Source organism: Callorhinus ursinus, unplaced genomic scaffold, assembly GCF_003265705.2.
Source record: "Callorhinus ursinus isolate GAN/ISIS: 27379988/994484 unplaced genomic scaffold, GSC_fseal_2.0 scaffold15, whole genome shotgun sequence".
In the NCBI taxonomy this organism is placed as follows: Eukaryota; Metazoa; Chordata; class Mammalia; order Carnivora; family Otariidae; genus Callorhinus; species Callorhinus ursinus.
In genome coordinates, this window is record NW_027397077.1 from 28217658 (window position 1) to 28234687 (window position 17030).

At 44.4% G+C, this 17030-nt stretch overlaps 1 protein-coding gene across 1 annotated transcript in view; it reads right to left on the bottom strand.

The window, feature by feature from the left end:
* The window catches only part of PDZRN3 (PDZ domain containing ring finger 3), a 243118-nt gene that overhangs the window by 8188 nt on the left and 217900 nt on the right, over positions 1 to 17030 (bottom strand). The window contains exons 4-5 of the mRNA XM_025885329.2: positions 12483 to 12730; positions 9658 to 9745 (exon numbers count right to left, since the gene is read on the bottom strand). Coding sequence (XP_025741114.1) covers positions 9658 to 9745; positions 12483 to 12730 — 336 coding nt within the window. The remainder of the gene's footprint in view (positions 1 to 9657; positions 9746 to 12482; positions 12731 to 17030) is intronic.

Consider the following 17030-nt stretch of genomic DNA (forward strand, 5'->3'; position numbering starts at 1 on the left):
TCAAGACTTCTGGGGTAGGGCTTTTAAAAAGCATTCTTTCAATGCCTGCCACAAACGAGAATATTTCTATACCCCAAACCATCCAACCATTTCAGTACAAATGTTTCCAATGTGTTCAGTTAGATTATTTCACGTTGCGTTCCCTTAATATTCACAGTAATAGAACTGGCAAACAGATTACACATAAATTGATCCAAGAAAGGAGGGTAACGGGATAGTGTGCAATTAATGCTTTCCACAACAGCTGTGATATTTACAGTCAAGAAATTAGTTTCAGTCACTATTACTGCAAATTAAATAAGATAAAAGCAACGTGAGCCCAAATGCGAGACACATGAGCACAGGGAAAGCCACTGTATTTGCCAATTAGTCTTGCTCTTCAGAATGAAGTCAGAACTTTGAATACTGTTGGAGCCTTGGGAGGAAGTTCTGGGTTTTCTGAAAGTATCAACAAGCCAAGTTGCCCTCTCCACCACACTGCCAATTGCCCCTGCAAGATTTGGCAGCACTAAGCTGAGGCCTGTCCGAAGGGCTGCCTGAGAAGAAGGTCTCCAGCAGGTCTCTCGCTCTGGTTTTTACTGCTGACTGCTCACCAACCAGGAGTGGAGGTGCTGAGAGAATGGGTCTCCGAAACCACGGTCTCTGGGGACTACTTCCTCTCTCCATACTATTCCTGGAGTGTGGTAAGGATGCAGTAGTCTTTGTGGGGAAGCTCAAAGCAGGTATGTCAAAGCAGATAATTCCTGAACCCTTCCCTGTGAAAGGCAGGGTGCCCAGCACCATGGACACCTTTCAAACTGGAAGAACAGCAGGTGCAAATGTCCTGGGCCAGTAATGCCAAAGCCCTGTGTGCAAGGAGGAGAGAGATGGGCTGAGCATGGCAAGGCACGAGGCCAGACAGGTTAGGAGAACCCCATAGGCCAGCATGAGGAGCTCGGATCTTACTTCACCATTGTGGGAACCCATGAAAAAGTTTTAAAAGTGAGGACTGCCCTGATCTGACAGACTATTTTCAGCCATCTTTCTGGCTGATGTATGAAGTGTAATGTGGTGGTGAAGGGTTGGGGCTATGAAGACAGGCAGACCTGTGTTCAGATCCCACATCTACCTCTTTCTAGCACTTCCCTCATGGGCCTGTTGCTGTATCGAAGCCGGTCTCCTCACTAGTGAATGCCATCCTGCTGCCTCGGGCTGGGTAAGGACTCAGTGAGGTAAGGCCCACAGAGAACTTCAGCACAGTGCTTGGCCCAGAGAAAGTTAATAGAAAATAGTAGTATAATAATCACTGCAAGTATGTTTACTTGCCTCAAGTCCCAGCACAGAGTGGTTATATTTCACGTGCCCCTCCCCACAACAAGATAACTTTATTTTCTGAACACTGATATGTTAATTCACTGACTTCCTAATTATAGATTTAGCAATATGACAGATTTTCATTAAGTGAAATCCCATTAATTTCTGATACTTCAGTTGAGTTCGATGGAAATTTCTTTCCTCATGTTTTGAGAACTGGACTAAGCACAGTAATGGAGGAAGCATGAGTTTGAGGGTCACGTTTAACTACAAGGGCCGATTCTTTCCAAATACTTGGGAGTAACCAATTTGCATATCTCACACACATTATTAGTCACACATCCTCCTCTTACGTTTCAAACACATGCTCACATCTCTGTCTCAGGTTACACTTCCTTTGGGTCTGGGTAGAAGGAAAGACTTTCTCTGTTTTGGCCCTTATCACAGTGTGAATCAGTGGAATTTCATGATGGTTTGTTTGGGTCCAACTGCACAACTGTCGCCAAACGCTACCACCGAGCCCTGTGCTATCATGGCAGATGCCAGATGGTTCGGGAACAGGTCCATGGGCAACCAAAGCAGAGAGAGAGAATGGGAAAGGTTGTAGGAAGAAAAATGAGAAAGACAATAAATGTGATATTCCCTTTAGCAGAAGTATAAATGGTAATATGAGTTATAGCTTTCTCTGAATAGTTGGCCACCAAGGTGAGTATCTAAGCATAAAAGAGATCACAGTTCCACTGGGCTTTATCCCAGTACTCAAAGTGAGCTTCCAAGTGTGGTTGTGAGGAACAAGTGCAAAAATTGAGGGGAGGGTTTAGAAACTACTAGAGCATTTGGATATTGTCATAATATCCAAGAACAAGAAGAGCAAGCTTGTCTTATTGACCAAAGTATGCATCGGTTCAGGTACTCCTGACTCAAGTGGCAAGCTGTATACGGGGTGAGCTATAGAGAGTCCCACATGGTAGAACCACATATTGGTCAGTGACATACTGAAACTTAAACCGGTTGACCTGGTTGGTCCTCATGGCTTTTCAGCATAGACAGTCTGAGAAGCATGACTGTGATACACATCTAGAACTGAGGGCTCCATTTGAGAACCCAAGAAGGCAAAAAGTCTGGAAATTATGTCTTGGAAAAGGACAGCATAACATACTAGGGTTATTCAAAGCACAAAAAGGAAGCCTCCTAAGGAATGGGATTAGCTGAATGTCTGCTATATAAAAAAGGATTACATTTATTTGGTTTAGTTCCCAAAACGTAGAGAGTCTGCTATCTTAAGTGTTGAGTAAATGATTTCAATAAAAACCTAACTTGAAAAGCATTTCTACTCTATTTTTTGGTCAGGATTTTGATTGACAGATATTTGGAGAACTATAAAGCTATAAATGTGGACATCAGTTCATGCTGCTATTCGTGGGAGTATTTTATTCTGGTACTTTACTCTTCTAAATCTGCCAGTTCCTTTCAACAAATCTTTTATAACCAGGGAGGAAACTTTCTTAGAACAAAATGTCAAGCTGGAAAGGAATACATCCTAAAGTGTTGCTTTAAAATAGTTTCACCTGAATCCCTGATACCTGAATCATGGATAATCCCTTATGCTCTCCTTGAACACATTTTATATGCTGCCATTAACCCCATATGTGATTAGCAAATTAGTAACAGATTTCCAATACACACTGTTGGAAATGACACACAATACATGATGGTCAACATTCCCACATTTGTGCATGGGAGACAAGAGGTTTCCTTTACCAGATCTATTCCCAGTTAACAATATACTCTGAGAATGCAGGGCTCCCTCCCTACAGCAGAAAGACTTAGCCAACACTGCATTTAGCCTTTAAATTCCATTGCAAATCCTCCCAGGACAGACTGTCATGGCGACAGTCACATTCTCACTTTGGTCAGGTTTGACTTAAATACTGCAAAAGCTGGATTCCATCCTTGACATGGATGAGAAGCTGGCTCTGGCATCTCTCTCTCTCTCTCTCTCTCTCTCTCTCTCTCTCTCTCTCTCACACACACACACACACACACACACACACACACACACACACACGACAGGGCAGAGTTCTCATCTGAAACAGTTGCCCTGAGTATGTTAAAGCTCTCTTTTCCACCCCCAATTCCTGTTAGCTGTGAAGCAAACTTTAGGACTTGATTTTTTAGAACAGATTCAAGAATGGGAGTGTAATTCTAGTTTAGGGGTAGTCCTCTTGGAAATGGTCTGGTTCTATCTTAGAAATGGTCTGGTTTTAAAAAGGATGAGTGGTATAGGATAGACAAATGGCTGATATTACATTTCAAGTAGTAGGAAAGGAAAGGATACTCTGGAGTTTACTCCAGGTATGTTCTTGACATTGATATTAGATAGGATGGCTTGGGCTATAATGTTTCCTTGTGTTACCTGGATCTTTTGAGGAACACTAAACAAGAACTGGAGAAGTTTCATTTCGAAGGCATACGGTATAACTTAGCAATGGTCACTCAGTTCCCAAGGGATGGTTCAACATCATAAAGAAGGGCCTGGTTGCTCATAGTTAAGCAAAGAGTGAACCATAAAAGGTTTTCAGAAGCTCTTGAAAAACAGCGCTGTAAGAACTGCTACACTTTCAGCTGTGTATAAATCTAAGTTTTACCTTGGTTGCTTATCAAGATTATATTAAGGCAATAGTTGAATAACGAGTTTTGAAGTAAAAAAAAGGGTCTAGCCTAATATAGTGTGCACAGTAGGTGGCTCAAAATTGAATGAATGAGCTTAAGATTCCAAGGCAGGAAAAAAAAAAAAGTCCACATGAACAACACTCCTGGGCTGTGCCATGAGCAAGCCAGGCAACCTTGGGAAAGTCAATTCATGTCTCTGAAACGTCTCAGCTATTCTACAATTTCCTAACCAGATATGATATTTGGGGGCCTTAGCAGATAATTCTCCAAACTCACTGGGTGGCTGGTACCTTCTCAGCATTGCATTCTGCCTCGAAGCTAAAGGCAGAGCCTTACACAACTGAGCACATCACCGAAAGCTTAGAGGTTATCAGTACTTATCTGTCTGTGATGATGGAGATACGATTTCAGAGAAGATCATTAATCAAACTGGTATGAATAATGTATTAGCATTATCTGGATTACAGCTCCCCCACCACTGGTGTCCTGTTGCTTACTGGTCTAGATGGACTGTTGGATAAAAATGAACTGGTAAGCCTGACATTTCAGATGAAATTGAAACAAGAGCCCCATTACGAGAATTAATGGGGCCATTCCACGTGGGTGATTCAAGCTTTCTGTTTCAACGTCAGCCACTTTAATCAGAGGGGATCCCAAAGACCAATTTCAATGGCTTATCCCACACCAGGAAGACGGGTCACTGAAGCATAACTCTACCTTAATCATTTCAGAACTGCTGTGCAGATTTCTTTAAATTATCTCCACTCTTTCTATATCCATGCATGGGGCAGGCTATGTGCAACACAGAAGTGTCTCTAAAGAGGCCGTACTTCCTTTCAAGAACCTTCATTTGAGATAGGGTAATAAGGCATTTATTCCTTCACTCAACAAATGTTTATGGGTTACCTACCATGTGCCAAGGACTATCTAGGCACCAGGAGTGTAACCATGAATGAGTTGGACAAGAGCCCAGCTCTCATGGAACTTGTATTCTAGTGGGGGAGCCAGTAAGTAGGAAATGGCACTGTTGGGGTAGGGATGCTCTAGACAGAGTGGCTGGGAACCTTCTCTGGAGGTGACGTTGTGGACAAAAGATGGAGCCGGATGGGGCCATGCTAGGATCTGGGCAAGTGCTCTGTGGGCTGAGAGCAAAGCAGGTGGAAGGTCCTGGTGTGCAGATGGTAGTACAAAGAATGGGCAAGTGCCGATTGTACTGGGAATAGGGTGAGGAGGCCGACTCAGTGAGGGCAGGGCTGACCGGGAAAGGTTTCCTGGAGGAGTTCTTGAGCTGTGCCTTAAAGGCTAAAGACAAATGTATAGATTGGCTGGGGCATCCTGCATTGTCTCCAGGACAATCCCAATTCCCTAGTGATCTACTTAGGTTACTCGATGAAACCAGGTATGGAGGTCATTTTAGTCTCCCTGTTGAAACTGTAGCTTTTCTTCTGTTTTCTCACCTCAAAACGACATCATCAAAACACAACATAGGTGAGGGTAGCTTCACAGCCTGGAGGGGGGCGCTACTGATGAATCAACTGGGAAATTAACACGATAGATTAAGTAAAAAGCCTTCTTCAGACATCTATTTTCTTTCTTAATTGCCTCCAGGAAGATCTAGAGCAGGTGTTCAGTACCTGAAAATTTATGGGTAATTATGTGGCTGCTCAACCCTTGGGTATACTTGGGTATAATCCTTTTAGCTTTACACAGTTTCACAATAACAGGGATTTGACACTTACCTAAATATCATTTTGTGTGCTTTAAAAGACAGAACATCTGTTTTTCTCTGTGCATTTGCTTCTATAATATCCCAACACACTCATATATTTTCCTCCTATATAATATCCATGGAACTAGTTACTTTTCAAAAGGTGTGAATGTTGATCTCATTCAACTCAGATGATGAGTGGTGTTGAGACTGACCCCTAACTCAAAACACGCCTGCTCTTTTTGTAATCTAACCCCAGAGTTGGGGGGAAGAGAAGAGGATGGAACATCGCAGAGACAAGAGTGTGGACTATTCTACGAAATTTGGTGAGAAGCATGGAAGACACGTACGTGCCAATCTCCCTAAAAACTGGGTCTGCTTTAGGAAACTCCATTCTTGGCACTGAGGTTGCTTTATTACCATTCTGGAGCTGACCAGACTACCGTCGGAGGATGTGCCTCTAAAACGGGGCAGTACTGGAGGTACACTGTTCTCTACGGGAGGTTCCCTCCAGGTAAGCGGCCACACTGAGCTTCAGGAAGACTTTGAGCCTTCCGAACCACAGGACTTGGGATGGGCCTCCTATCCCAAACCATCCGGGTCACTTTATGAGATGTGCTTAGTTAACAAACACAACTTGGTGACATCTCAGCTGCTAAGGACAAAAGTCCAGAGGTGAAAGCAACCTTCCTGCCTGGCGTGGACCCATAACCATATTTTGGCTTTCTTAGGAGATGACAAGTTCCTGTCTAACAAGCCTAAGGGCTTAGGAACTTCAAGGGACATGAACTCCTTAAAGGCAAGCAGGGTGGTGACTTCCTTATTTTGCATTTCTAGCACCAGAGTATTCAGTGTTAATAGATACTTAAAGTGGGCAAGTCGAAATGAAAATAATCATGGATATAAAGTCTCATGGCATCAAAGGTCCAATTTAAAACACTCAACTGATTTTCTAAATTATTGGGCTGTTTGTCTCTGCTAAAATACTCACGAAAAGAAAGAAGTCTATGCCGAAAGGAATACACAACCAAGTCTTGCTGCTTTGACCCATGACAAGAACAAATGGAAGCTTGGACTTCTTTACCTCTAGGTTGGGCCCCTCCAACTTGAATGTGCACTGAGGCACCTGGGGATCTTGTTAAAATGCGGATTCTGACTCAGCAGCTCTGAGGGCCAAGATTCTGCATTTCCTGCCAACTCCCAGGGTGATGCTGTGCCAATCCTGGCACCACACTTGGAGTAACAAGGTTCTAGGGAACTGGTTTAGAGTGGCCTCTACCAAAAGCAAGATGCTCTAAGGTAGTTCACACTGAGAAAGTTATTACCTTTAGGAAGGCAGACTCAGTCTGGGCTAGTCTGAACACTTCTTTAACACTCGCCGATCTCCTGAGAAAGAGAGGCGAATCGGCCCCCGGCTCCTGGGCCCTCACCAGGCACCACCCATGATGGGCACCAGGATTTGATAACACTGCCTGGGGTCCACTGTATATACTGTGTAGCACCTTCTATTTATGGCAGTTGATGCTGATTTTCTGTCTGAGGCAGTCATAGTGCATTGCCTTTAAAATAAATTCACCTTAGTTAAAATGAGTTGAGTTGGGTTAAAGCAAAACAGAAAGCAAACAGTGGTTCTGGTGGTATTCAGAAAGAACAAAAAAAATCGTGAGGCAGAATGGGCCAAATGGGGCAGATACTGTGGGAGTTCTGTGACCTTCCAGAAAGCATCTGCAAACCCTTTTGGATGCAAGCATTTTTTTCCAGGAAGAAACCCTAGATTCCATCAGGCTCTCCGAGGTGTTAGGCACTAAAATAGATCACTAGTATGGAGTCAAGTTTAACTAAGTGTCCATGACTTACCAAGTCTACACAATACGGTGAACCCTTGAACAACACGGGTTTTAACTGTGTGGGTCCACTTGCATGTGGATTGTTTTTGATAAATACAATACAGTACTGTAAATATATTTTCTCTTTTTTCTCTAGCTTACCCAACTGTAAGAATACCGTGTATATTGACTGTCTATGTTTTCAGTAAGGCTTCTGGTCAACGGTCGGCTAATAGTTAAATTTTTGGAAAGTTAAAAGTTAGACGTGGAATTTTGACAGTGCAGGTCAGCCCTCCTAGTCCTTGTGTTGTTCAGGGGTCAGTTACACTCTGTAAATCTAGCTCCTGAGATATTTTATAGCTTTTTAAAGACCTCTACTTTGTCACAGTTACATTGATCATCAAAAAGCAGTGTTGTCCTGGAACGATTATTAAGTAGCCCTTCTTCTTGTAAAGCACTATTCCCGAGAACTCTAGACCCAGGAAATGCTAAGAGGTACTTGGCCAAAGAGAAGTTGTTAGATCAAACAAAAATATGTTGGGGATTACGTAATGCTGTCTACTGTATCTGCTCTCCTTCCCCAGGGCATTTACCGTGCTCTTAAACATATCCAGGACTGAGAAGTCCTCTGGGACAAAATCTGTTCACTGTGGTTCACTCAGACACTTCTCAAACACGGTTGACGTGGAACCCCGTTTGCACACACTGTGTGTTAACATGCTAAGAATGAGTGTCCTGGGGGAGGCACTGGCTGCTTCATGAACTACCCCCAAAGGTGGGGAGAGGGGAAATTGTAAATGATAGGCAGAGTCCCTGGTTTTCTGAAAGGCACAAGGCTACGTTTCGCGCAGCCATCAATCGGGGGCGGCGAGTACTGAGGTCCATGGTGGGCAGCGCACGGGGACAGCAGCAGGTTTGAGCCAGAATGACCACCATTCCAGTTCAGACCGTAGGCATTGAGCAGGAAATTTAAATTTTCTAAACAATGTCCCTGAGTGCATTAGGACTCTACATCAGGCTGTAGGGGAGCAGCCAGTGAAGGTGGTGTTTGAACCCGGGGACTGATCTCTGTCCCCTCTCCTGGCACAGAAACCCTCGGTAACCGTAAAGGGGAGCTCGAGGATTACAACCACCTTCCACTCGTCTGCCACCTCGCTCACTGCCCTGCAACCTACTGGCTCTCAGCAACCCGCTGACCTCACGCTCAACATCAGCAATCTTTCTAAAAGGTACCCAATTATCCTAGTCTGTAAAGTCAGTTCTGAAAAAAATGCTCTTGCATTTTTCAAAAACACAATAAAATAGAGGAACCAATGTTTGCCCGCAAGTGTAAGGAAGTACATCTTGAAAGGTGACTTTTCTCTATTTTCGATCTCTCTTATTAAAAGACAAATGAGAGCTGGAACTCTGTAAACCGATGCCCTGTAGGGGAGGTGGGTCGGGGGCTGGGTGCAACAGGTGAAAGGGATGAAGAGCACACCTCTCGTGAGGAGCACTGAGTAACATACAGGACTGCTGGATCACTCTGGGGTATACCTGAAACTAACACTGTATGTTAGTGATACTTGAATAAAAATAAATTAAAAAACCCCCAGAGGCCATTAGGACCTTATACATCATCTAGAATCATATCTAAGTCATATTTGGCCTCAAATAAGGAGAGTTTTGGATTTGCTAATTTTTTTCAAGCTCAGTGTTACAAAATGTTGGGCAAGCCATTTTGTGTTGGTGTGGGCTAGCCCCCACTCTATTTATCCATCTACTCCTGCCTTTGAGTAAAAGTCGTGATGACTTTAAGAGGAGAAAGGTGGGGAAGCTCACTGTAGTTACAAGAATGGATGGAGTTTAGAGCCTGATGAGAAGAGATAACATGAGTTAAAAGATCCACAACAGGACTCACTACCCTATCTTTTAAGTAATTTTAATTAAAAAAAAATAAACCCTACATTTCTGCTTTGGGATCAGACTGTAACGTTGTTCTATTTTGAAAGGGGGGGTAGGGAAGAAAAGCCAAATTATGCTTTTAAATGGCATGACTGAGAGTGGTTCTTTTAAAAGAAAGTGGCTCTTTCATTAACATCTGTAGGCTACATGTATGCTCACAGAGAACTTGTTAGTCTTAGTATGGCTCCTAAATCGAGACAAAGATGTTCTTACCTCCAACTCCAGTTCCTCCCTGTCCATTTCCTGATGCACGCCTCCAATGTAGTCACTGGGATCATAGTACTCGTGGGCCGAGGGGTGCCTGAAAACAGAAGAAAGACCTTTATGGCCTGCTTGCAGCTGAAAGTCCCTCCTTTTATCCCCCCAACCTCGCCGGGCCCGCTGTGATGTGGCCCCAGTTCTCAGGGCTGGGGCACTGCCTAAGCCCACTTCTCCTTGGCCGTGCTTCTCAGCGGCTTCAGGACCTCCCCTGTTTAACGCTTCCATCCTCTTCGAAGAAGATGCAGGTGACAGCGGGACTGCCCTTGCTGCTCCCAGTGACCATCCCCTTGCCAACTAGTCATGTGAGTCAATGAGAGTCATTTCTCACTCAGTCTCTAGAGAGCAGACATACTCCTCTTTCCTGCTTATTGCTTCACTGTTAGATTTTCTCTTTGGGCAGAAAAAGGCTGGATGGTCAGGCAACACTCAAGGATATGTGTTGGCCTCTGAGTCTGGTCCAAAGGGCTGGCACTGAAACTACGATGCTATCATCTAGGACAGTGTCTTCCCAAACTTCTCTGGTTGTTCCATGACAAGGAAGAGGTTTGACATGAAAACCGAGTATGCACATATATGTAGATAATGAATGAGTGAATGTACTACACACATGCACGTGTACATAAGCATACATGCATACACACCCACTGCGCAGAGAACAGAGGCTTGAGGCTGTCTAGGACAACATGGGAAACCCTATTTCCAGAAGCCACCACCTCTTTGGAACCTCTAGGAGCAGAGGCAGTGGGAATCGTAAACAGGCTCAGTCAGCAGCTCTGAGAGGTCCCAGACGTGGGTGGAGAGCTGCAGCCTGATTGTTGACTGGGGACTCAAAGCATCTTGTTCTCAAACATCAGCGCAGCAATTAATGGGCTCTGGTCTTCCCTCCCAGGCACTTAGTTTTGAAACACCAGATCAGACATGAATGGTCAAACAAGGGCTGGCTTTCAATTTTCTGGACCTATCAGGTAAATTTCCTGCCAGCACTTAAGGGGCTTTTAGTACTGGAGGATGCCATTGGAAGGCCTGGGCTTTCAAGCATCACGTTAACACTCCCCTTTCTATCCCGATGCGCGCTCTTTCCTCTGCTCTGACCTTGCAGCCAGAACCTGGAGAGGCCTGACCTCTGGACTCCACTGATATTTCTCAAGTTGCCCCTTGGGGGTAGGTCATGTCATGTTAACCAGACTTAAGAGGAAATTAAGGGTTTGGCTTCTAAAAGGCCCATCACTGTGACAGTTCAACATCTGAGAGGCGGGAGCCGCTGCAAACGCCTCATCAATACTCAGAGGCAGTTTTGCTCTATAAAGTCAAAGAACTGGCCTGAATGATTGTGGTTCGGTGAATCGGGCAATTCTTTCATAGGATCAACTGGGATGCCAAAGAGTAGTAGTGTGGCTAAGAGCTGGGAGTCCAGGTGAGCCAGACCTGCCTCTCAGCCCAGATGCCAACTTCAGCTGAGGAGAACAGGTGTGTATGCACTTCCTCACTGCATGGAAGGAGCCATCTTCTTTGCACACTCCTGTGTACACTGAGCGTGGATGTCAGAGAGGGGACCCTTTCTTTCCCCTTCCCCACTGTCAGGCCTGGGGAGTTAGTCCTGGACTCCCATGATAGCTAGCGGGCAACACCATGGGATGAAAGGCAAGCCTCTGTCTGGAAGCTGGTGGAACCACAGGAAACGTGGGCTCACTCCAGCTACTGAGTTACTAACAGAAACCCAACAGGTAGCACTCAGAGGTTTGCCTTGGGAGAGGTAAAATGCCCTTGGAAATAAAGCATCACATTAGTGATCGGAATCAGGAACAAGACAGGAAGAGCCAGGAGGGACTCTTCCGTCACCTAGAGAGACTAAGGCAGGGAAGGGGACATCCTGTCCTCACACGGGCAAAATCACGTGCTCCAAGCTCTACGGTAAAGTGGACATCTTCTCAGCCAGTGGTCTTAGAAAATTTCTCGCTCTTCTTTCCCCAGATATTTCATCTCACTCACTAAATTAATGATTGCTGCTCTCTTCTGAGTGCTTACCATATGTCATGGTGAGAACTTCCCACACATTATTTCCTCTAACCCAACACTCTTACACACTGGGTTCTATTATTATTTTTCCTACATTGAAATGGGGGTAAAGTGAACTGCCCCAGCTGCCTGGCTAGTTATCAGTTTGAGCATCAGGCTCATCTGACTTGAAGGCTCTGAGCTCCACTCTCTCTCTCCCTGGCAGGAAGTAAGGTAAGAGGAGAGTCATGTGTAAAGTAATTCGTGGGGGGGGGGGGTGTTGGATCACAGCTGTTACTTAACTGGTAAATGCGGCACTTATATGAGGCACGTGTGGGCTTATTAACACGGATCCAGGTTTGAAACGAGACCCCAGAAAGCGGAATGCACACCCTTCAGGGCTCTCTTTACACTCCCGAATTACTTTGTTGTCTATTTAAAAGAACCATCAGCATTCCCTCTAGTTATAACACAAAACCTTCACATTGCCTTTTGCGGTGATTAAATTTTATTCTGAAATAACTTTTATGACATTGGTAAGTAATTTTGCTCTTAGAATATAATTTGAATAACTCCGCTCCAGGGTTATAATAAAGTAATTAATATGTCAGAGCGGTTTTGAGCAGGACTCAATTGACTGCCTCTATAAACAATAAAACACGGGCAACTTGGAGGAAAATTATAAGACCCGCTAATGTTTTTCACATGGAAAAAGAAAACAACTTCACTGGACTTCTTTACCATGCTTATAAACATTAGTGCCACAAGACCATGTGACTTACTCCTCTGGCAGGAGATAGGCATCCAGCACAGGTGGGGTGGGAGAGGACATCTTGGTGAGGGCCATGATGTGCTCGAAGGTGATGTCGGTTTGGGTTCCTGTGTCCACCAGCTGCGACTCTGACGGAGGTGTGAACATCTTGGTCCGAGGCGTTCTCCTCAACACCTGTACCACAATGGGCTCTTTGGCGGTCTTGAAAGCTTCCACAGCCTGGTCATGAGTCGCTCTGGATAAGTCTTTACCGTTGACCTATGGACAAATATTTAGGGTGACAGAGGATCATAGTCAAGCAGAAGCTGGGAAGATTGTGCTCCTGTGTAAGCAAGCTAAAAGGAAGACCAACTTGAGGGTGTGAGAGAATTCCAATTCTGTTTTAGGTTTCCTAAGGAATGTCTAGTGGGATGGGAGTGAGTTTGGAGGGATACAGATCTGGCATTAAATGATAAATGTCACAGTGGGGAAGTCTTGGCTTCCTACTGGAATGTCTTTAACACAGTTTCATCACCTGCTAAATCTTGCCTGTGAGAGAAAAGAGCAGCCTCCGGGCTCAGAGCCTTTATCAGGCAATAATAGCTAACTAGAAATTAATTACATTGTTATGTGTTAATGGGGGGTATTATGTCAGGTGACATTAGCTTTCCTTTTATGGAAGTGATATGAAGTTTCCTTTTTAAATAAATTGCTTTTTTTTTTAGTCAATCAAATATACTAAGTAAATGATAATCCGGGCCGTAGGTGGACATGGCAGATATCAAGGAGGTCCAGAAATGGCTGGCATTCTGGCCGATGTGTGGGAAATTAATTGCTGTCTTGTTTCCCACTGTGTACAGCCTGAGCCGCTGCTGCATCCCCAAGTGCCTTTACTTACAGAGTGTCCACCGTCTGCCGCATGACTGACCTGAAGCTACCACTTAACACTTCCCTCAACGTGGTCTGGGAAGTTGGCAGAACCAAAATTATGTTCATCTCTCTCCTCTAACAGCTTCGGATTAACCACAGGAGATCACACAGCTAGTTAGTGGTGGGTCACAACTTTGTACCATTGGAAAGAATCCTGGATGCGGCATCCAATCTAAACTCAATGTGGCTATCTTTAGCACAGCTTACACAAGATGAAACAGAAGCCAGAACCTTATTTCTAGAAAATGAAGTCATTCCAAGCAACCTCTTAGTCCAGCTCTTTAATTTACCTTGCCCTCCCATCTCCCACGGCAGAGGAATAGGATGTTATGTTCCAGGAGCTTGGTAATGTCTAACGACTGCGCTTGCAGGAACCTTACCAGGCTCCGACACATTTCAATATTATTCCCCAGGGGGTTGGCTTGCTTTTTAAAGTCAGATACAAAATGATCGTACAGGAACCATACTCTTCAGACTATACCTCGGCAAAAGTTCCTGAGCTTCTCAAATCTCTGGAGAGCAACACTGACAAATTCATGTCATTTAACATAGGAGTTCTTGAACATAAATCTCTTAGATTAATACTCTGTTTTTTTCAATAGGCATGTTTTTAGTATTTATTTATAAATGTCAAAATGAACACTGAAACTTTTCCTGTCGGGCATACGCATCCTCCCCCTAGTCCCCCAGTATCTTGTACTTCAGGGCACACTGACAATTAGGTCCATCCTCCGAAGCAGAGAGCACTTTGGGTTTCTCTGTGTCCGAGCAAAACACAAGTATGGATTATGCAGCCATTTTTCTATTTTTGCTAAGCCCCTTCACTCTGGCCCTACAGGGAAAAGAACTCTTAGGACTGAGTATCTTGTAAACAACTGCTGGGTTGAAGAACAGATGTCGGACTCTTTCCTTGTAATGAAGCCCAAGTGCATCATGCCAGTGGAGATTATTAATGATCTGGATTCAATCTACTTAAGTAATTTACTTGCAACACAAGAGAGTCCGGCAGAACAAGAACTATGGGCTACGAAATGGCTCAAGTGCACCAGTAAGTAAGTGAATGGCTGAAGCACCAAACTCTCCCATCCTCTACCCTGGAGGACTGGGAACACCAGGGTTTAACATCACAACTGTCTTCCCTCTTCCTCCTTTGAGAAGAGGACAAACGGACACAAAAGAATTCTTTCCAGCTTTCTGAACTAGCTGACCATCTTGACCCCCTCCTTGCTCAGAGCCCAGAGTGCTGAGGGCTTGGGTTGGGAGGGAAGGGGGTGTTGGTTAAACAGCAACTTGAAGATCTGCGAAATTCGTGCTGTGGCAGAACTCTCTGAGCCGTATTTTCCATTCTGACCAGGGGTCAAGTAATACAGGAACTTACAGTGTGATAGTCAATTTGTCCCTTGGTTAAATTAATGCCACAGATAGCACATGTGGGAGATGTGGGTGTGGGCACTGCCAGCTAGCCAAGCTTGTCTTCTGCCCTCGGTGGTCACCAGGGATGGCTTGTACCGAAGGCAGGAGTACTCCCAATGAACTCACACATGAAGACTTTTTTTTAAGTTTTTATTTATTTGAGAGAGAGAGAGAATACGCATGAGCAGAGGAAGGGGCAGAGGGAGAAGCAGACTCCCTGCTGAGAAGGGAGCCCGACTCCACTCGGGACTCCATCCCAGCACCCCGAGATCATGACCTGAGCTGAAGGCAGATGCTTAACCGAATGGACCACCCAGGTGCCCTCAGACATGAAGACTTTTGAATGGGTCCTGCAAGATCTGTCTAATATGTGCTTTCTCTATTCATACATAAATACCAGGTCTTTTGCCAAAAAGGAATGAACATGAGATTTTCTTTCAGGACCCTTCTAGTTGTGTCTAAAGAAGAACCCATCCTAGGAGTCTACTTTTTACATATACGTTTAGGTCTTGCAAATACAACACCGGACAATGTTAGCTACCTGGTCAACAAACATCCCCCCTTGCGTCACCTTCTTCCTCTCAGCTAAGGGAGATGGGGTTTTGTTTTCTTTCCATCAGATCAGAGAGCTTTCCCTCCTGGGGAGACTGAGGTGTGGGCTTGATTAACCTTGGCTTATTATGGTGGTCTTATTCCTTTAGTGATGGATTTAGGCATGGGCATAAAACATACTTCTGGCTGATAGGGTAAGATGAGGAATCTGCTAGGGAGCTTCTGAAGTTTTGTTTGTTCTTTAAATAGGCAGGGATGGCCCTCTTCTGCCTCTGGCCAAATCATCTGCATGTATTGCTTGGATTCATGGGAGTATGTCGGGATCATGTTGAGAGCCGGTCTCTGGGGCCAAATTAACAACATACTGAGGGATTTGGAGCAGAAAAATGGGAGAATTGGGGTCTCTGATGGTATCACTGAGCAAATGAACTAACCAAGCTTAGAACCGCTTAACCGCAAATTTCTTACCATATTCAGTACTGAATTCCTTATACATCGACCATTTTAACTTAAATCTTCACTGCTTGCAGCCCAAAACATCCCAATAGGTAAGTATCACAGAGATGTATTGTAAAATTAGGCAGGAATGTATTCTGATTCGTTCCTAGATACATCCTTCTATCTGTATAAAAGAATTAGTGAAAATGCTTTTCTGATTGGGAGTGTATCTTAATCAGCTCATTTTCATAGAAAAGTGATGGCAACTATTACTTAGGTAGATTTTATAAATCAGTGCTACGAGACTGAGCAGATGTTTAAATGGTACCTAGAAAAAGAAATATAAAGGACCCGCCTGAATCAGTCTAAGCTAAGAGGATTCTCAGGGGCAAACAGCTGCCCTGGGTCTCTATGCACACAATTCCAAAAAGCAAGAAGGCTTTTCTGAATCCGTCCCATTTTTGGCATTATTCAAAGGTGTTGATGCAACAACATCCATAGCATCTCTACGGCCCAGGATGAAGAAAGAGGGTAGTAAACCTAAAGGGAGGCCTGGAATGTTGGGGTGATCATGAAATGACCTCTTGTCTCACTCCAGGATGTCATCACCATGCTGGGTTCCCCAGAAAGGCATTTCGGACACCTGTGCCCATGAGAACAATTTCAGAAGCCCAGTGCCGTGTGTGTATGTGAATCCAACGCAGTTCAACTAAAGCCTGGGCACAATCTAGGTGAGCCCCTCCCTCCTTAAGTTACAGCTCAGGGACAGAGGGCACAGGGTCTGCAAGCGTGAAACCAGGGTAGGGTTGCAATCCTGAATGTGGACTTTGAACAGTTTGACTGTTCTGCGTCTCAGTTACCTCGTCCACAAAAATAAATGTAATTATAGTGTTGTGCCTCTTAGGGTTATTATAAAGTTTGATGAGATAATCTACTTATAGTGCCTAACATGCAAATAATAAGAAATTTACTAAGATACCAGTGCTAATGGGGATCCTATACCAGAAGAGTCACATTTCCCCAGGAGAAAATGATCTATAAATCAAAGAAGCAAAATGCAGCCTAACTAGGTAGTCTTAAGAAACATTTGCGTACCGAGAGGCTCCCTGCCCATCTCCTGTTCCTGGACTACCAACATACACGTAAATATCCTAGAGTCCTCAAGTTGGGATTCTCCGGCGGGGCTTTGGGGGTGCAAGAGATAAATTTTACAAGACTTGAGCCCTGCCACACAAGCTTCTTGACA